This window comes from Zingiber officinale, chromosome 4B (assembly GCF_018446385.1).
Source record: "Zingiber officinale cultivar Zhangliang chromosome 4B, Zo_v1.1, whole genome shotgun sequence".
NCBI classification, from domain to species: domain Eukaryota; kingdom Viridiplantae; phylum Streptophyta; class Magnoliopsida; order Zingiberales; family Zingiberaceae; genus Zingiber; species Zingiber officinale.
In genome coordinates, this window is record NC_055993.1 from 122,260,686 (window position 1) to 122,283,224 (window position 22,539).

Here is a 22,539-nt window from a genome sequence, read left to right on the forward strand (position 1 = left end):
TTTTCTTTGTTTCATGCTTGATTATGTCTTTTTGATAGTCAACCACATGGACCCCAAGCCCACTATGAGCGTGTATGTAGGTACTCAAAAGGTCATCATAATATTTATTATATGTTGGGCTTCAAGTGGAGTGCTAGTCCCAATTCCACGGGTAAAATTCATTTTGGGCCTTAAGGTTTCAACTCAATTGTAAACTAGTCCCTATGATTTTAATTTACTCCCTCATATTATTTTCCAATAATATTTTCGGGCCAAGAAGTGTCAGGTGACCAACTCACCCTTTCACTATATTTCATTCAAACACATAAAACCAAAATCATCCCTAACATATGAATATTGAAGAAAAATAGTCCCCAAGTTATGAAAAAAAAATAGTCCCTATTTTATAAAATTATGATAAATTTGAAAAAAATAATTTTATCTTTGTAATTTACCTAAAAATATATACAAATGTACAAAAGAAAGTCCTAACTTATACTAGAACTCCCTTGGCTAATTATTAATATAGTTGAAGTGCTACTTTCCTATATGCCCAATTAAAAGGGATCCCACTAAAAACACTAAATGTCATCTAAATATTTTATTTGCATAGAATGAGTCTCATACTAGCCATATCTTTCTCGTTCCAGTATTGACCTTTCAGCTGCAATAGCAATAATATACAGAAGCTGTCATAGCAACAATATATAGAAACTGACAGATCTCTCAAATAAAAGTATTTTTTTATAGCAATTTTCTTTTGAAATCACAAAACAAGCTTTAACAACAAATATATTAATAGCTTTTCAATTTTCACAAGAAAATGTATCTTTAAAACTTCAGGATAGCAAAAATCGAGTTAATTCTTTATATCACAAAATAAGCTTTAACAACAAAGCATAAGTAGCTTTTCAATTTTCACAAGAAAATGTATCCTTACAACAAAAATCAAGTTAACTCTTTATATCACAAAATAAACTTTAACAAAAAAAACATTAGTAGCTTTTCAATTTTTACAAAAAAATGTATTATTACAACTTCAAGATAGCAAAAATCTGAGTTAACTTTTACCATTACAAAACAAACATCAAAACCATCCACTTATGAATAATAGCCATCTTAAGTTGCATCATCCCAACCTATGGAGCATTAGTCAATGTTAAAAACCTGTGAAATAGTAATAAAAAAAAACACATCAAAACCATATTCTTATGAATAGCGCGATATTAAATAGAAAAGACCTTACATTTAAGATTGAGAGATCCTACTATTGTCTATAGTTGACATTAGAGAACTCATGTCCTGCAATATTTAAGAGAAATTAAGCTATAATTGGAGAAAAAAAAAACTCAACTACAATAAAGAGAATCTAAAAATAAATTATACCTGTTTCTTTTGCATATTTTGTGCACTTCATTTACTGCAAGTTCTTTTATTGTATCCAATCTCATTACAAACTTCGCAAGTGACATGAATTGATCTTTTATGGCCCTTTAGAGGTTCATTCGGCTCCCTCCTACTAGTTTGCAATCTGTCTTGTTTGAATACTTTATTTTTTCTCTTGTGAGTTGGAGGCTTCAAAAGAGGAATTTGAGAGTTTTTTTGGCCATTTAGATTTATCAGAAACGACATTGATCATCCCATTATACATCTTGCAATATGCCTCCTTAGAGCATCCACAATAGCTTGGGATATTTCTCCCAAGTATTTGTGGGCCCCACTTCCACATCAACTTTTAAATATCTCACTATACAAATATCTTAACTTTCACAATGAAATATCTCACCATCCAAATATTTATGGGTCCCACCAATCAAATATCTCACTCTTAAATATTCTCAACTTCACAATCAAACCTCTAACCAATCAAATATTTATGGGTCCCATAACCATTTTAGTAACTTACATATAATTTTATATTTAAATAAAATTAATATATATTTTTAATATATTTCGTATATCATTTATTCATAAATATATTTTAGACAATTATTCAATATATATTTTTTAATATTAATATTTTATTTAAATGAAAACAATACAACATCAACAAATAATTTTATATTTAAATAAAATTAATATATATTTTTAATATATTTCGTATATCATTTATTCATAAATATATTTTAGACAATTATTCAATATATATTTGTTAATATTAATATTTTATTTAAATGAAAACAATACAACATCAACAATACAACATCGAACGTACACATTTTAAAAAAAACTACAACATAGTTCAAATATTTCACAAAATTAGAATTGAATAACTAAATATTTTATATATAATAAATTAGTTATTTACTCATCATGATGGTATGTTTCCCAGATGTGTTCAACCAAATCATGACGAAGTTGATGATGCACCTGAGTATCACGTAACTCGGAATTTCTTCGAATGTATTCAGCAAATTCACTGGTTGAGCCATGATTCGCTGTGATTGTATCTTGTTCTTCGCGATCCCAAATCGATATTGCATGACCTTCGTCCTCCACAATCATGTTGTGTAAAATAATGCACGTATACATGATTTCTTTGCATTTGTCCATAAACCAATGTCGCCCTGGACCTCTTATAATTGCCCAACGAGCTTGGAGTACCCCAAATGCCCGCTCGACATCTTTTCTTGCAGCTTCTTGTCTTTCCTTAAATTTAATTCTTTTCGGATCCTGAGGGCAGGAAAAACTCTTGACGAAAGTGGCCCATTCCGGATATATACCATCTGTTAGGTAGTACCCTTTTGTATATTGTGTACCGTTCACAATAAAATTAACTTCCGGTGCATTTCCTTTCAAAACATCATTAAAAATAGGTGACTCATTAAGCACATTGATGTCATTGCGAGATCCAGCAACTCCAAAAAATGCATGCCATATCCACAAATCGACAGATGCGACTGCCTTAAGTACAATTGTTGGATAGCCATGATCGCCTCGCGTGTACTGTGCCCTCCACGCAACCGGGTAATTTTTCCAGGCCCAATGCATGCAATCAAGACTTCCTAACATCCCAGGGAAACCATGCTTTTGTTCATGCATTTCAAGCAAACGAGTGATGTCAGTTGCATTGGGTTTTCTTAAGTACTCACCTCCATATATTTGTATCACGCATTGGCAAAAGTTGGACAAGCATTCGAGGGCAGTTGTTTCACCCATTCGCAAGTACTCGTCAAATTGGTCGGCAGAACCTCCATATGCCAGTTAACGGATAGCTGTCGTGCATTTTTGAAGCGGCGACAGACCTTTTCTCCTTGCTGCATCTTCCCTCCATTTAAAAAATCCACTAGGATGATTTTCCAAATCAGTGACTATACGCAAAAATAATTCTTTTCTCATTCGGAATCGTCTTCGGAACATATCATCAGTATACACCGGCTCAACACAGAAATAATCATTGACAAGTCGAGTGTGTCCAGCTACACGATCTCTGGTAATTGTTCTTCTTCTTTGTGTACTCCCATGATAATTTTGCATAAATTCAGCTACTCTAAATTGATTGCGTACTACCATCATAAATAACGCCTCACCAGGATCTGATATTGTAGACCTCGTTGTGTCTTCGGGAAAATTATGACGAACTTGAGAACCTTCTTCACTAGAATTTTCGTCGATACTTGTAGAGTTGAACAAATCCATTTCTCTCTAAATTTTTGATAGACAATGAGTATGGAAATAATGTAAATAGATGAAAGAAATGATGTATATATAGAGAGAAATTGAACGTTACCCAACGTTTAAATTTTCGAACGTTTATTTTTCTGAACGTTACATTTTGTTTTATTTTTAATTTTTTAATGTTCTGATTTTACTTCATTAAAAAATTTTTAACGTTTATTTTTAATTTTTTCGAACGTTACCTTTTGTTTTCTGAACGTTTATAATGTTTTCTTTATTAAAAAAGCCGCCCACTTTTTTGGGTGGGACCCACCATAATTACTTTAAAAAAAAAATTACAAATAATGATGGCCCACCAAAATGGTGGGCCCCACAAGGAGAAATCACCGGGCACTGATGAGTGCCCGGTGATTTCCTTTGCTCCATCAAATATCCCCTTCAATGGGGGATATTTGGAAGTGGGGGATATTTGGAGAAATATCCCCTCCAAATATCCCCATTGGAGATGCTCTTAGTCAAGTATGGATCCACAACTGCATCAGAACATATCTCATGTATAGAATATAACTCATCGTATGTTTACAGGGCACTTCACAAACTTGCTACTCTCTACATTCATAAGTCTTGTCCTTAAGATTGACAATGTACTTTTTATCATCATAAATTTCAAATAAAAATTAAGAAGCAGGTATTGCTAGTAACTTCTTCCCCTCTCTTTGATTTTTCTCCACTTTAGCATTTACCTTCTGTGGTAAACTAGTTTGCCAAGTTAAAGCTTTCTGATACCTTGTAAAGAATCTCTTCATGACCTTTGTCCAATACCACTCCAACAATGATATCACTGGCCTTTGTCTCATTTTCTCCAAAAGTGCATTGAAGGACTTTGTCATGTTAGTCGTAACATGATCAACTTTAACATCTAGATCAAATCCATGTCTTGACCAAGTACTTGGATGTTCTTTGCATGTTTCCATCAACCACTTATATGCCGCAAGGTCAACTTTTTTCATTTCATCCATGACATCTTTGAAGTCTTGTTCTGTGTAGGCTTTAATAGTAATTCAAAAAAGTTTCCTCAGCTTAGACCTGGAAATTTAGCTTTGAAGTTTGTATACAAATGCCTAGCACAATACCTCTGTCGTAAAGTTGGAAATACTGAATTAATTGCCTTTTCAACCCCTTTTGTCTATCACTCGTGAAAGTATTAACTCTTTCATCTTGCATATAAGTATGTAAGCAATCAAAAAGGTATTTCCAACTATCTCCATTTTCCCCTTCACAAACCATCACTATAAATAGGAAAAAGTAGTATTAGAATAATATAAATATGAAAATAATTTTAAAAAATTTGAAGTAAAATAATAAGGAAATAGTAATTCCTGCAATTGGAAAAATTCCAAAGTTCGCATCCAATAAGTAATTCACCCTTATATGGTCCCTTTAAGAAACAACCATCCACTCCACTAAAAGGTTTGCATCCTTTAATATACCCTTGGAATTGTGCTTCAAAACTTATGAAAATTCTTTCAAATTTAGGTGCACAAAATGGATTACAAATATCAAGGCCATCACATTTCAATTTTACATAAGCTCCACTGTTTGATTCCTTAATTGCAGCAATGTATCTTGGTATATTAGCATAGTTGTCTTCATGCTCTCCTGACACTACATATAGAAGATGAAGAAGAGAGGAAGAAGACAAGGTGGAAAAATGGTTTCTTAATTTGATACATTATTGTGAATAATTTAGACAATATTTATATACACTTTACATAGGAGAGAATGATTCTCTATCCCTTAATTGTAGCCTAATTAATATGAGTAATAAATATTCGATGATCCTCAATCCCTTGATTGTAGCATGTGATTGCCTCGTCTTCATGAAAGTTTTGTGTGATTATTTCTTTCCTTATCATCCCCCTGCAAACGAAGCGGTGTAGCACACATCGTGAGTGTGTCATGTAAAAGAGCAAATCGGTGAGAAGAGAGACCCTTCGTAAGAATGTCAACCAACTGATCTTGAGTGGAGATATATTAGATGATGAGAGTCTTGCGAGCAACACGTTCACGAATAAAGTAGAAGTCAATCTCAATATGTTTTGTACGAGCGTGAAAGATGGGATTGCTAGTGAGGAAAGTCGCGCCAATGTTGTCACACCAAAGAACCGGAGGAGATAGCATAGACACTCGGAGTTCACCCAATAAAGATTGAAGCCAACAGAGTTCTGTAGTAGCATGAGTTAGTGCTCGATATTCAGACTTAGTACTGGATCGAGCAACAACTTGTTGTTTCTTTGAATTCCAAGAGATGAGGTTGTCACCAAGGAATATATAGTAGCCAGTGGTGGACCGACGATCATCGAGATAACCAACCCAATTAGCATTTGAGTATGCTGTCAGAGTGAGAGAAGTTGCTGGGCACAACATGAGGCCATGACCAGGGGTGTGACGAAGATATCTTATAATTCGTTTGACTGCAATCCAGTGAGTCGTAGTGGGTTTATGCATAAATTGGCAAACTCGATCGATAGCAAATGCTAGTTTAGGACGAGTAAGTGTCAAGTATTGTAAGACACCAACAATGCTTCGATATATGTGAGGGTTGGGAAGCGGGTCTCCATCATGTTTAGATAGAGAGGACCCTCCAGAAATGGGGGTGTTGAGCGGTTTAGCCTGATGCATGTTTGCTCGAGAGAGAATGTCATCAATATATTTGGGCTGGTATATGAAGAGACCAGTTGTGGTGCGGGTAGCCTCAATACCAAGGAAGTAGTGTAGCTCGCCTAGATCCTTGAGAGGAAAGGAGGTGCCTAGATGCGCAATTGTAGATGCAATAAAGGAGGAAGAGATGTTGGTGAAGATGATGTCATCCACATAAACCAAGAGATATGTCGTGATTTGTGTAGAGTGAAAAAGGAAAAGCGACGTATTTGACCTAGACTCAGTAAACCCTAGTGAGAGTAAGGAAGCATGTAGGATGGCATGCCATGCTCGAAGGGCCTGCTTGAGACCATAGATGGCTTTATGTAGCCGGCAGACGTGGTCAGGTTGGTCACGATGAATAAAGCTAGGAGGTTGAGCCATATATACCTCCTCATGAAGAGTGCCATGAAGAAAAGCGTTGCTGACATCTGGCTGGTATATGGGCCACCCATGGGTGATGGAGATAGAGAGAATAGTCCGGATAGTTGTGGGTTTGACAACTGGACTAAACGTCTCTGCATAGTCAAGACCAGGTTTCGGTGAAAGCCTTTAGCAACAAGGCGAGCTTTGTACCTATCAATAGAAACATCTGCTTTACGTTTAATTTTGAATACCCATTTGCATCCCACGATGTTTTGGTGAGTTGAGCGTGGAACTAGTGACCACGTGTGGTTCTGAAGAAGGGCATTGTAGTCAGAAGTCATGCAGACCGCCAAGCTGGGTCTTTGTTGGCAGTGGTGAAGCATGTCGGTTTTGGGGAGTCAGTCTTGACTATATGGGCACCCCGAGTCTTAGCACGAGTGTGCATAGGATGAGTAGAGCAAGTAGGAGCTCGAAGGGGAGACTCGGGGGGTAGAGAAGAGTTATCTGGAGTCGAGTTAGGCAGAGCCAACGAGGAGATAGACGCATCGATAGCAGAATCCACCGAGGACGATAATTCACTAATAGTAGGAGGATCAGTGACTGGACATTGTGGTGCACTCTGTGATCTTGAAAGAGATTGTGTCATAACCTGTAGATCAGGAGGAACATGTACTAGACAAGGGGAGGAGATAACCTGATAAGGTAGTGATGATAATGCAGTGAAAGGAAAACTCATCTCGTCGAATTGAACATGACGAGAGATGAATATCCATCCTGTTGACATATGAAGGCACTTGTAACCCTTATGAGAAGAGCTATACCCAAGAAATACACATTTGACTGAGCAGATGTCAAACTTATGTTGGTAGTATGATCGTGACAGTGGAAAGCATGCGCACCCAAACACTTTCATAAAGCTATAGTTTGGAGATCGACCAAATAATACCTCAAATGGAGATCGTCGAGCTAGAATAGGTAGATGATTGATAAGGTAGGTAGTGGTCAAGAAGGCTTCATCCCAATAGTAGAGGGGCATAGATGCATGAGCAAGCATGGCAAGACATGCCTTTGTGAGGTGTCGAATTTTGCATTTGACAATGCCATTTGTTCACTAGTATGTGGACATGATAGGCGATGTTGAATACCATGAAGTGCATCAAATTACTGAGAGATTGAAACTTACCTCCCCAATTAGTTTATAGACTTTTGATTCGACAATTGAACTGAGTCTTAACCAAAGATTTGAACTGAGTAAATATGTGAATCACATCTGACTTGCATTTGATAGGATATAGCCAAGTGTAGCGACTGAAATCATCCATAAAGTGTACAAAATAGTGACAACTAGAATTAAAGAGGATTGGGACAGGTCCCCAAACATCAGAGTGAATCAAATCTAAAGGTGCAGTAGATTTAATCATAGATAGTTCAAAAGGCAATTTACGAGCCTTGTCTAAATGACATGCATCACAAGAAGAAACAGTCTTATTGTCTAACACAGACAGCTGAAAATGCGAAATAACATAAGAGGCTGTGGCTGTGGATGGATGACCTAAGCATTGATGCCAGATGGTAGTGGAGCACTGTGTACCAACAAGGGCTTGTTTGTGGGGCACGCTATGCTGATGAGGACAATAGAGCCCACCTTTAAGAAATCCTCGAAGTAGTTCCATCTTCGTGTACCGGTCCTTTACAACACAATATGTTGGACGAAATTCAAGGAAAACATTATTATCAACACTGAATCGAGTGACACTCAATAAATTTTTGGTAATTGCAAGCACATGTAATATATTAGCCAAGTGTAGTGATTTGTCCAGGCTAGGAATAGTAGAGTTACCAATACTAGCAATATAAAGTGTCTTACCATTACCAACAACAATAGTTTCAGTACCTTGATATGGAGCATGAACTTGGAGATTTCCCAGATCTACTGTGATATGATCAGTAGCACCAAAGTCAGGATACCAAGATGGATCTGAAATAGTAGATGGTGCAGCCATCAGAGCGGTTGGTGTAGTAGTGTGCTGAAAATTTTGATCAAATCGGCGAAAGCAATTTATTGCAGAATGACCCTTGCCATTGCATATTTGAAAATATGGAGTAAAATGACAATTTCAGCAACATGACCGAAACGAGAGCAGTTAGTGCATCGAAGATGATGATTACCACTATTTTGGGAGCCTCGGTGATCATGACCGCGGTATTAGACAGAGTTGTGCGTAGAAGCCCAATCAGAGTGTGGTCCATTTGGAGAAGAACCATAGCTGGGCTACCCAATTTGTTCAAGTCCTCCATTCATTGAAGAGTGAAGTGACCCATGGGAGAGAGATGGAGGATTTCTAGTGCTTGCTTGCCATTGTCGTTGGGAAAGTCGACTGTCGCCTCCTCGACACATGTTGCTGCGGTTGCTGCCAATTGAGAGATTGACCATCGATGGTGTGTAGGTGAGTGACCCTATAACCGATATTCGTGGGAGAGGAGCATTCTCGTCATGCCATCAAACGACACTGTGTCGGGTCGCGTGGTAAGTGCGATGACCAGAGATTCGTACTCTGGTCCTAGGCCGCCAAGTACGTGGAAGATGAGGTCGGGTCTTGAATGTCACTCCATCAACATAGGTGGATGCAGGTAACCTCTATGAATAACCAGAACCATTACTGCACACAACAGAAACCCTCACTCTATCATTCTTGATCTTTTTCAATTTAAATCCTTCTTGAATTATATATTTAGCAAGAATGTCCTTGAAATGTTGCACATTATCAAATATCTGCCCTTCTTTCAAAATTATAATCTAATTTCCATTATGATCATGTTGAAATTCAAAGTACTTCCCTTCTATGTTATCATTTACCCTCTGTTTGGATGGAGTGAGAGAAGATTCATTAACGGAAAGGAAAGAGAGGGGAAGGAAGGGGAAGTGAGGGGAAGTAAAATATTTAACTTCTCCTTGTTTTCCTTGTTTGGGAGGAAGGGAAGGTTCATTAACGTAACATGTATTACTTTGTTTGGGGGGAAATGAAAGTTAAATAGATAAAGTTATAAAAATATCTTTACTTTTTAAATTAGCATCGGTGTTACTTTGTTCCTTTCTTGCAAATCTTCATCGGTGTTATAGATTGATCTTTATCTGAATTGTAATCACTTAAATTATCCTCCTCCTCCTCCTCCTCATCATTTGACTCAATTAAGTGCACACATCATTTTTAGCATTTTCTTCAGATTCAAAATCATTCATTCAAGAATCTCTTCAATATCTATGCTTTCCTCTTCATCTAATTCGTCATTTTCAATTAATTTTGTGGAAATCATATTTTCATCTCCATGAACTTCTGTCACTCGTGAGCTACCGATTATATTTTGAGAACTTTCAACTCCAGGACAATGTGTCATGTGTGAATTTACACAAACATTTTGCAATCCAATAGAAAGATATATTGCTATTAAACTTTGTATGTCTTCATCATTATTGAAAATAACCACATCACATGTGTCAAGCAAGATGCCTTCTACCATTACTCTATTACTTAACCAGCCTGTTCTATTTCCTAATGCAACGCCACAAACACCGTAAAGACAAATACTCATAAGTAGTTGAACTCAATTTTTCTACAATCAATTTTTCTCCCAAGTAGGTGACCTCCAAATTAAACCACATTTCCTAGAACAATAAAAATATGGAGAAAATCAATGTGAGATTAGAAAAGTAGCTATAGAAATCTTGTAACTATACTGAAACATTTTATCAAACATGTTATATGCAACTATAATGAAGCATTTTAGAGTCAGTTAAATTTGGGATGGTCGACTTTGGCAGGCATGGATGAATTGCTTATAGTAAGGTAGAAGGGATGTGAGATAGGATAAAGATTCTTTCTTCTAAGCTTGAAAGCCGACTATCTCTTTTTCTCTCCCAAAGCAACTGCCTAGAGAAAGAGGAAAAGCATGATTAACATGTCTCTTGCTTGATTTAAAAACTTTGTAAGTTCTTAAATTGAAGGAAAGTTTAAGAAAAATGAACATGCGTTCAAAGCGCTTTGCTTGCAAGAGAGTAAATTGCAGTTGTAAACTATTTTTTTATTGCGGTGAAAGAAGGGTTTTTGACCGTGGTGAAGATGTAGAAAGGGAATGGATGTAGTAAAATTAATTTTATTAAAATATTCATTAAATATATTTAATTATTGAAAATAAAAAGGTTTTTTTGTTTTTTTATTTATTTAATTAGACAATTACATAAATGCCTCCCATTTTGGAGGGAAATGTTGTCGGAAAATGGTGTGAGGGACTAATTGAAGTAAATTAAAATGACAGGGATCATTTGCAATTGCGTTGAAATCTCAGGGACCAAATTAAATTTTACCCCCAATTCCACAATTTGTTTGCTCCTCTTTTTCAATTTTTTGATACTAGATTATGGAATTTTTCTAGCAAGTTGATATTATAATTAAAATGATTTGTATTAGTTTAGATTAAATTAGAATGGACAATTAATATTGTATACCAAAAGGGTTATTTTTTTTTGGCCTATATATATATATATATATAGAGAGAGAGAATTGTTATGCTACGGACCCTATTTTACAAATTGCTGCGAACTAAAGTCCAAGTCATTTTTTTTAATGAAAACTTTTTCTCTTCTTTGATTTTCCTTCGTTCTCGCTGAACCGAAGCTCACTGCGCCTCCTTGCGCCAGCCACCCTCGCGCCCCGCTGCCGATCGGCCTGCCCACCGCCGACGGCCTCCGGCCGCCTAAACCCACCCACACTATAGCTCAAGGGATGAACTCATCGGGGATTGCAGCATGGATTTCGACTGTTGCTGCCTGCCCACCACCGAGCTGAGAGGAAGTCTCGGCAACGAGGGGATATAGTCGTGTCGGACTCCGACCATGATTGCGCAGGAATCCGGTCGCGATCTCGCCGAAATCTAGCGCGATCACGTCCAGTCGTGATAGCATTCGGAATCCGGCCACGATCGCGCCAGATTCCGCGATCGCACTAGATTCCGACAAGATCACGATCGAATTTCGACGCGATCATGTCTGCGGGCAGCCGGACCAGCGATGGGGGCGGCTGGTCGGCGGTGGGGTGCGCTCACATCACCGAAGAACAACATGGTATTGTATGGCAAAATATGATAACTTTATGATGTGTTGAATAGATCGTCGAGAAACAATGGCTGCCATATAACACGCAAGCAGACATGACTAGCGAGACATTTCGGTTCACATGAATAATTTACATCACAAGGGATGCAATATTATTATCATTCAACTTAAATCCAAATCTATTAGAGATAATATCGCACACTCTGAGGTGATATCTATTGTCTATCCTACAGTAAAATACAGACAAATAAATAGAATATTTTACCTTAGTATCCGTTAAAAATTAACTTACATATCATAGCGAGTTAATGCTTATAGTCTGATCATGCACTGCTATTGAGACCACCTGAGCCAGTTAAAACCCAGTTGGGAATGGCAGCAGTGCGTCAAAGCCTTCACCCGGAGAGGACTGTTCTTGCTGTCAATCGAATCGGATAAGAATGTTATTTAGATGATAAAATACAGATACAGCCATCTTTAAATTTAAAAGCACTAGGACTCATTTAAAAAGGAAAAAGAAAGAAGAAAAAGACAGAAATGTGTTGGTGTTTACTTGGATCAATATTAGAGAGAAAAGAGCATATATGTTTATTATCGAGTTTAAGTTGAGTTCCTGTTTCCTAAACTTGCATAAACTTATTTATCACCCATGCCAAGTATTTCAATGGGTTGGAGAAGCACATGTTTATTTACCATTAGGCAGTTTGAGATGCTGCAGACTGGGTAGTCTTGGGGACAGCAGCCGAAGTGGTTGTCGCAGCAGGTGGCACCCTCGAGCGGACAGAACTCCCAAATGAAGCAGCGATTGTCCTGCTCGTAGATGCAGCAGCATGTGGTGCTGCTGGGGCAGGTGCAGTTGTTATCGCAAGCGGTAAGAGGCTCGACGAGGGAAGGCGCAGAGGAAGAGGCAGCAGCGGCACTGCAGCAGGGTTGTTGTGCAGGCTGGCCCCTATTTTTACGGGGTAAGAAGCAAACCTTGCAATACCACATTTGCCAGTAGAGTTTGCAATGTTCCTTTCCATTCGGATGTAGCCAGACTCTCCCCAGGTTACACCCCATGAGTTCTTCACAATCCAGTAGTCCTTACCATTTTCAGTACCATAGCCTACTATGGTCATAGCATGATTTGATGAAATATTACAGCTTCCGGTGAATATTCCCTGCAAAATTATATCATGAAAGCATGTAGGAAGAGAAACATATTTTGTGTCATGGAATCTACATCTACTGGGACCTAGATTTCTAGAGCACTTGCAATACAGTAAACTATATCTATGGAGGAAAAACCTTGACAGCTTAGAAAAACTAGTCTTTGGCAATGATATAAAGATTCACACCTGGATGTATTTCTTAACTGAACAATATGCTGAAATACTCATCAAGGATGATGAGATATACAAACAAGCTTTTGTGAGGAAAACAATGGATGGGATGATTCAAACCAATGCAATTACCAAACGTTAATCATCTAGATGAATCTTACCGAATCATAAAGTTGGAAATCGCGTCCAACAGCATCCACAGTAACACTAACTGGTTGATTTGCCACAGTCTTCTGGAGAGACTTCTCATCGTTGGAAGGAACATTTTGATACGAATCAATTGACACAACATGAGCATTTTCCTGCATGAGAAAGGCAGACACCAAACGAGATTTATAAAGTCATCCACAATCAAAACATGAAGTATCTCTAGCTGCAAATGGTTAGTCGATATATCACCTTGGTGGTATTGCAAATCCCATTTTGCCCCGTGTACGGGTAGTTCTCCTCGCTGTTAATGCCACCATTGTTAATGATGAACTGGAATGCAACGTTCATCCATCCACCACTGCAGCCATGGTTGTCGATAGTACAGTCCACTAATTCCTCTTCCGACAGCGAAATCAGATTACCGGTGACGATTTGGTTGATACCTTCGACGGCAGCAATTGCAGAGAACGCCCAACAACTTCCTATAGACACCATCAAAGGCATAATTAGCATACCTGTTGAGAGCATTGAAACAAAGTACTTTACATCTCATCTTTGATTAGCCATAACTTACTAGAAATTTGTCACAAACTCATTATTTGATCTCAAAGGAAAATTTTCAGGGAGATGATCTACTTAAGGCGGTAAATGAGTCAAACATTTGTGAGCAAACTCGGTACATTTAATATGCACAAGGTCAAATAGATGAACAAGCCTGAATAACTTTATCAAACAAGCTTAAACAATGATTTGGCACGTTTACAACCCTATCATCCACTTAATTTTAAAAGTACTAGTAGCAAGTGAAAAATCTTCATTTGGTAAGTTCATCGATCGGGATTTCAAGATTTCGACACTAGCAGTTGATGAATTTCTTAATCTAGAAAAATTTCCATAAAATAGGGGCTAAAGAAGAGGTAGTAGCAGATCCCCATACCAGTTACTCCAAACAGCCCCTCTTTTGTCAAAAGTCCAACGAGAGGTAAAGAAAAAGGGAACTGGAAAAACGCTCTTCAAACAAAAGCAGGATATCTAACTTCACACACACACACACACACACACACACACACACACACAAACAAAGTGAAGTCAACAAATGAAGAAATAGATTACCACAATTGCCCTGATTCTTTACGACGGCGACGGCGCCCTTCTGCCTCCAATCGATGGAATCGGGCAGATCGTCCCCTTCTCTCAACCGGTACCTGCTGCTGATATTCTGGGGCGTGGATCTCCTAATCCTGGAGAAGTCCCTGAGGAACCTGGCACGGTACTCCTCGTTGGTGAGGTCGGCGAACTGGTTCATCCCGAGGCGAAAGGTGTGCTCCCCGCGGTTGGCCGCTGTATTGTGCTCATCCACGAACCGGAGGTTCTCCTTGAAGACCTCGAACCGGTATTCGTCCAGATCTAGGGATTTTTGGGAGTGGCGATGCTTGGCCCTCCACTCCAGGTAGAGTATTCTCACCTCCTCATCGCTGCGGCCGGGGACGGCCCCAGATTGCCTGGAGAGGGTGAGGACGTTCAGATAGGGAACGGCGGAGACGGCAGCAAGGGCGGAGGACGAGAGAAGGAGGATGGAAATGGCGACGGCGGAAGCCATGAGCTAAAAGAGAAGAGCGATTTTTGATGGAAAGGCTTCCTTTATATAGAAAATAAAAGAAGATAGTGAACATTGTGGAAGGTCAAGGTTGCCGCCTTAAAATTTATTTTCTGGAAAATAATATATTTATTTATATTATTTTATTAATAATATATATTTAATCAATATATCTAGAATGTGCAATCTATTTATTTATAGATAATTGATCAATTAAATAATGGAATAAGAGGTTGAGTTAGAATTATTGATTAGGAACGAAGGGATTCGCTTTTTCAATATAGAAAGATAATTGATTGTGTATAAACTTTTTCTGTCGTTTATTTGAAGCATCATGGTGTTTTATTTGTCCGCTCGGATGAATATAATGATTAGTACATAAGATATTATCATAATGAACTCTGGAGTTTGAATCTAGATAAAGTCGAAGTAAATACCTCTTTTATGTACTAGTCATTATTTCAAACGCTAATAATTGTCCATGATTTATCTCCCGTATTCATCTTTTGTCATAATCATATTTTATTTGAGTGCAATTAATTTATGGCTTAGTCAATAAAGTCATTATCAACATGATGGGATACACAGTTTGGACCATGCTCCACTCTAATCCCCTCATTAGTAGTCATCCTTCACTTAGCGGGGTGAACAGGGCAAGGATGATTCCCAAATACTTTTGCTCTCGGTAGAAAGATCACATATGATTAGCAGCAAAAATGAAAATATTTAAGCATCACACTTATAGGGATCGTTAACACCTTTATTTAACGTTGTTTGATAGCCCTTAAATTCCTACTCCATGATTTATCGATGGATCATTCTCAAAAAACACCGCTAGTATTCTCCTTTTTGGTTAAATACTAAAAGTTAAGAAATCTATTACAATGTGAAGATTACACAGGCGTTACTAGGAGAAATAAAATAAGGAAAACATAAAGATTTAATTGGACGAATAAATCTCCTGTCCAATAACTCCTAGAGTTGGACTTTTAGCTTGTCCAACTCTTTAGGTGTTATATGGTAAGGAGCTTTCGATATTGGTACGGTCCCCGAAATCAGCTCAATAGCAAACTCCACTTGTCTTTAGGGAGGCAAACCTGGTAACTCATCTAGAAATAATCCAGATATTCTCGGACCACTGGAACATCAGATAGCTGAGTACTTCCGCAGTTGTCAGCATTAATTAATGATAAAAGAAATCCCTGACAATCATGCAACAACAGCTTCTAAGCTCGAATTGCAGAAATGGTAAATATACCGTCGTCCCTTATGCTAGTAAAATCTCACGAGGGTTGGTTCGAAGGTCGGAATGTGATCACTCTCGTCTGGCAATCAACCGTGACATGATATGCAGACAACCAATCTATGCCAAGGATAATGTCGAACTCGACCATTTCCAGTACTAATAAATCAACCATGAGTATCTTGTTGCTAAAGTTTAACGGGCAATCTCTGACCTCCTGAGTGACGTCCAATGTATCACCAGACGGTAGGGAGACAGTCAATCGCTGCGGTCTAAGAGTAGGTAATCTACCTATGTCCCTCATGAAGGCACGGGAAATAAACGAATGTGAGCTACCAGTATCTATCAGCATATCAGCGGATAATGCATAAAGTAAAATCATACCGTGGAAAACGGATCCGTCGGCCTGCTGCGCATCCTCTCTAGTAACCGCGTGAATACGTCCAGTCTTTGGCGGTGGTGCAGGTGGTAGTGCTGCCAAAGGCTGCTGTGCCTGACTCTGAGCCTGCCACTGTGACAGTGCCGGATATTGAGCCAGAGATGGATATGTGGGCTACGACTGATACTGGACCGGCGGCTGGGGCTGTGACTGGTACTGAACCAGTGGCTGCAGCTATGGCTGTGGCTGATACTGAACTAGGGTCTGAGGCTGTGATTGGTATTGAATCAGTGGCTGTAGTTGCAGTTGATACCGTGATACCAAAATAGAATTCTGTGGTACCATAAGGGCACTGGAGAGCTCCTGTCCATGCATGCCATATGCAACTACTGCAGGGGGAGCTGTCCTCTGCTGACGATGCGAAAATTGGGCTCTCTGCCCTCCTCGCTGAGTCCCTGACTGACTGTGCTGTCCTCCATGAACAGCAACTCCGGAAGCCATATGCTGAGCCTTTAGCGAACAATCTTGTCTCACGTGCCCAGGATGTTTGCAGTAATAGCAAACTGGCTATCCCAGGGAGCAAGCTGAAGTGATGTGGTCTCTGGACCCACATAGGGTGCAGTGAATGTCGCTGGCGGGCTATTTCTGGTTCTGCTAAGGAGATCGGAAACATCCTGATGAAGATTACTATGACTTCTGAGGCTAACCAGATGCTTCAGAAGTTCCCTGACCTGGCCGACTGCGACCACTCTGTTGCTGTCCGGTAGCCTGTGGCGGCTGAATCTGTCCTGATGTCTGATTTGTCTGCTTACTCTTCTTGTCCGGATACGCTCTCTGGTGAGCTGACTCAATCATAAGGGCTATGTCCAATGCCTCTATGTAAGACGAATTCCCAAAACCGACAATCTTTACTTACAAATGTCCATCCAGTCCCTAGACAAATTGAAACATACGAGACCTGTCCTCAGCAACTAATTCTGGATAAAATCTGGCCAACCGATTAAATTCAGCATTATACTCTGTCACTGTGCGGTTGTTCTGCCAAAGACTCAGAAAATCTTGACGGCGTGTCATCTGATATGACCGTAGAAAGTATCGGTTCTCAAAAGTCTCTCTGAATCTCGCCCAAGTGATATTCTGCTCGCCTATGATGGAACACTGCGTATCCCACCAGATATCGACCTCATCCCGTAAATGGAAAGCAGCCAGCTCTGCTTTCTCCCACTCGGAGCATGCCATGTAGAAAAGGCCCGCTCCATAGTCTCTATCCAGGACTGGGCCACACTCAGATCGGTCTCTCCGCAGAATAGTGTGAATCGACTTTTCATCGACTTTGCCAAAACTGGGATTTGAGCTCGTGCCGCAACTATATCAGTAAGGTGAGTAGAGATTACTGTGGGAACTGATGGACCACTGAAGCTGGTACTACAGGTGATACCGCTGGATAGGCTGGGGGAGATATCCCCGGTGTTGCTCATAAGCTAGGGTAGGTGCCGCTGGTGGCACAGCAGGGGTCAATATAGGTGGGTGCGGCTGGAGGTACGGTAGGTGGTGGTACCGGATGTGGAGCAACTGCTACTGCTAGTGCGGGTGCCGGGTGTGCAGTAGGCACCGGTGGCGGTGGTGCCGGGTACATAGTGGGCACGATTGGAGTAGGTGTCGGGTATGCCGGTGGTACCGCTGGTGGTATCGTAAATACGATATGATGGGTACGACGGGTACAACAGAGGTAGGTACCTCTAAAGAAGCCATCTGGGTCTGGGAGCCCGACGTGCCCGCAACACCATAAAGAGTCTGTCCCTGATCGACATGCTCAACCCCCGTAGCTGTCTCTGGCGACTCTACTGCCAGGGATTCCAATGTCCTCTTGTGTGGCCGTCTTGCACCACGTCTCGGCATGAGAATGCATGCATTTCGCCTCATATCTGTTAAATTATATACCAGATATTACTACAAGTATCAAAAGTATAAAAATTAATATTTTACCTATTTGCCGTTTGGAGATGTTCCGTCGCTGTCTAGTCCCCATTTATGACCTCGGAACTCCGAAACGAGAAAATCGACGGAAATCCGTACAAATTCGAAAATACCCAGATTTACAAGAATACCCTTGCTCTTATACCAAATAAATTGGTATCAGATTAACTCGAAAATCCAGAACACGAAAAACAAGCATCGTAAACCTACTCTGATACCAAATAAATTGGTATCAGATTAACTCAAAAATCCAGAACATGAAAAACAGGCATCTTAAACCTGCTCTGATACCAAAAGAATTGTCACGCCCTGGGGGAGTCCCTACCGAGGAAATTTCGGCAGCATCTCCCCTGTACTGGTGACAATCTGAAACATTACTACAAAATCCTCAGGGTCATACAAACCTTGGCCAGCACGGCCGGAACAATAACAATAAAAATAACTAACAATCCATGCAGTTTATATTAACTCAGCCTCTGACTGACACAACCACGCAGTTTATTTAAAAAAATTACTCCACTAATATGATGAAAACTTAAACTCACAACAAAAATCCAACACAGCGGAAAACAAAGGCAGTAGACCAAAACTCGATAAAAATTCACGAGTACAGTTATACATCACAAATATATAAAAATATAACAAGGAAACAACAAGTCCAAAGGTAGAAAACCATCGCGACTCAGGGTGGGGACTAGCGACTAGAATCTCTTGACAGCTTCAACCTGAAATGGTAATAATCAACGGGGTGAGTCCAACACTCAGCGGATACCAAGCTAACATGCATAGTAACAAATAACCAATAATAAAAATTATGCGTACAGTCTCTTGGAATAATAATGGAAAATGCAAAACTAAAAGGAATGGGAGAAGCTGTACTCACCAGGAACTCCTATCAAAATAATAAGGTCGTCAATCATATGCATCCACCAAATATGCAGCAAACAAAGTACATCAAACATAAGTAATAAATGCAATCCATGCATATGATGCAAATGACATGGTCACCCCTGACGCCAGTCAACCATCTCACACACGATGGTGAGAACGAGTGGGTATGACTCTGACAACTGTGCACTCTGCCATCACTGCTCCTGATGAGTGACCGAGTCGACAGGATGTTGTTGGAGTACACCTATCCTCCTACCCCAAATCATAAGTGGGGGAGCTCAATGCTCTCATCTCCCTGAGACAATTCAGAGGAGGGACCCCTGTCGTACTACCACGCTGCGTCACGCTACCCATGAGTGGACCAGTGGAGCACTGACAGAGCAAACTGCAACACACTCTGCCTGATATACCACTAACCCATGAGTGATTGTGTGTGTAGATTCATGTAACTAGCAATGAACTCAATAATAATAGAGTTGCCAATCGCTCAACATGCAATCATGCAAGATGGTGCATGACACTAAGCATGAAAATCCAGACCATATTTACCTCCATAAAACAGGTACCAAAAATAAATGACCTAAATAAGAAGATTTAGGTACACGTATCAGATATGGTAAATATCTAGTCTGGTATATCATATGACATGGTATGTCACTACCTCTATGAGTATAAATAATCAAGAGGGTAATGGATGCAAAACAGGTAATAAATAAGCATGTTGAAGGAATCAAGCAATGACATACCGATGCAGATATAACATAATTATTACTACTCATTAAAATCCACTATGCATATCAAATGACAATATCTAAAAGATAAGTCAAGGTACTCGCCTCAAATGTAGATTGAGCTAAACAATCGCTATGTCGAAGTGCTCGTCCCGAATTAAAGTCCTGTAATAAATCGTACAGTTTAGCTAAGATTTATTGTAAGCAAAATAGCTAAACTAAACTCCTAATCCGATTAAGAAACTAGATTTTTAATTCCATTTAATCTATGTTAACTATATAAATCAGATTAACCCGAAGCTTAGATTAGACCATCATTTAACCCTAATTAAATGTATCTCAACGATTAACTAGGGTTAGTTTCCTTAACCATAGTTATTCCATTTAGATTTAAATCTATACTTAATCAATTCTAAACTCACCTAATATAAATCTATCATCCAACCATATAATCCAATTCATACCTAATTCAATTTATATACTAGATCTACAAAATAGAAACTCACTTGCTGAAAACACTTACACTGATGGGATCAAAGATGGATATCAAGAAAACAACCAGGCATTCAGTGCTATGGTGGCCGGAATCCAACAACTTTAGACCAACCGCCCACTGCTATCTAACTTCCTCTTTCCCTGTGAAGGCAGAAATCAAACAGAGGCCGGTGTATTCGAGGAAAGGAGAGGTGTCCGCTAGAAAGCTACACTCCCTGCTCTCCCATGGTCGGCGACTGGTGCGTGGGTGGCGTCGGCAAGTGGTGGCAGCAAGCAGTGATTAGGGCACAACTCGGAGATGAAAGATCGAGTCTAGGACTCCGATGATCCGAAGAGGAAACCCGCAATTCGAACGATGATCCTAGTCTAGAACTCGGCCTCAGTGATCCCCTGCTATGAACCGTAGGCAGCGCGAGTGGATCGGGCGGATAAGATAGTGAGACGACGTCGCTGCGAAGAGCAGAGGGTAGCGCCGATCGTTAGCAGGCAACAGTGGATCGAGTGGAGAGGAGGAGATGGACTTCGGCTGGCCAATGGTAGCGGTTGGGTGGAGATTGAGATGGAGATCGGAGAGGGGAATTCGAGGCAGAGGCGAGGAGAACAATGGAGATTGGGAGGAGAAGTGCTCGACTTCCCTTTGGCCACTCCTTTTGTCTGCGGGAGGGAGAAGAAGCAGTGCGAGGCGGTGCCGTCGGTGGGGAAGATGAAGAGAAGAAGAAGAAGAAGAGGAAGGGAAAAGGGGCGGTTAGGTGAGGGGGTTGGCAATGGGAGAAGAAAAAGAAAAGGAAAAAGGAAAAGAAAAATTTGTCATACAAGCTCCGAAAAATTCTCAGAAAATTTCTAAAAATTTTGAAAATTCCCTTAAGGTTATATTTAGGTGCCGTATTTTACATAAACAAATACCAATGGCAACGATGCCTTCTTTTCAACCATCCTTTTCTTTAAGGTACCTAATGCCCATGTCAGTTGCTCTGTCCTCTTATTACTAAGATATGCGAACATAAGTGAGTAAGTTCGCATTGTGGATGTGATACCCACAACCTTCAATAGTGGTATTCGATACTTATTGGTCTTGTATGTGACATCAATGATCAACACAGATGAAAATTTGATAAACAGTTATAGACTTTTTGGATGAACCCAAAGAGTATCTATGATTTCGCTGGTGTCTAGATTTGTACGGTAATTATGGTGGTATTCTTTCTTGATTAATTACTCCAAGACATACTGAATAGAATTTAGGCCGCTCCATTTAGTGGATTTGTTTGTGAAAATGACATTGTAAATGCTTTTGATTCCCGTAGTGTTTAATGAGTCTTTTTCCTTCAAAATACTAAGAATTTCAGGAGGTGTGATGTTGTTGGTCATGTCGAGCACAATTTTTTTATTGGTTTTAACTTATACGGGCACTCATGGCCATTAATATATTATGGTGATTGATGATTATGAAAACCACAGACAACCCTTAAATCCCACATCACACCATTTAGAGATATTGGTATACCTCACAGCTCAAATGGACATTCACATTTTTTAGTCCTAGTATTTTTTTAAGGATTGCCAATCAACTAGATATCGTGGCAGTTTGTACTTTCTACCTCATTCACACATAAGATGACACTTTGGTAGTTTGCCACCTTTTAAATTAGTAAAATTTTTAATAACCGCTACAATACCATTCTTCAGACCAACTATCTACGTCCAATTTATCATATATTCTCTACTTTCAAATATCTAGATTAAAAAATTTAACAAAGATGTATAAGTATGACATTATCCAATCTTAAAATAATTTCTCTACTTATAAAATAAATAACGAATATGCATAAAACGACGATAATAACTAACCTGATTTGTGGTAACTTCGGCTGTATAATTGTGACTATTGTTGGAGATACTCTCTCCACTAGGAAATTATTCTCAATTGATAAACTATCTGAAAATAAACACAAATAATCATTCATAATTTTTTTCTATTAAT

At 39.3% G+C, this 22,539-nt stretch overlaps 1 protein-coding gene and 1 pseudogene across 1 annotated transcript; both read right to left on the reverse strand.

Moving 5' to 3' along the window:
• Positions 1-2,283: 2,283 nt before the first annotated feature.
• On the reverse strand, positions 2,284-3,138 carry LOC121978622 (putative nuclease HARBI1). Its single transcript, XM_042530943.1, has one exon. It carries the CDS (start codon positions 3,136-3,138, stop codon positions 2,284-2,286), a length of 855 nt encoding a protein of 284 aa, XP_042386877.1.
• Positions 3,139-11,889: 8,751 nt separating this feature from the next.
• LOC121976341 lies at positions 11,890-14,891 on the reverse strand (annotated as a pseudogene).
• Positions 14,892-22,539: the final 7,648 nt, after the last annotated feature.

What these genes read in the sequence shown, in the direction of transcription:
- LOC121978622 (XM_042530943.1), bottom strand. Translation starts at nt 3,138, where the DNA reads ATGGGTGAAACAACTGCCCTCGAATGCTTGTCCAACTTTTGCCAATGC.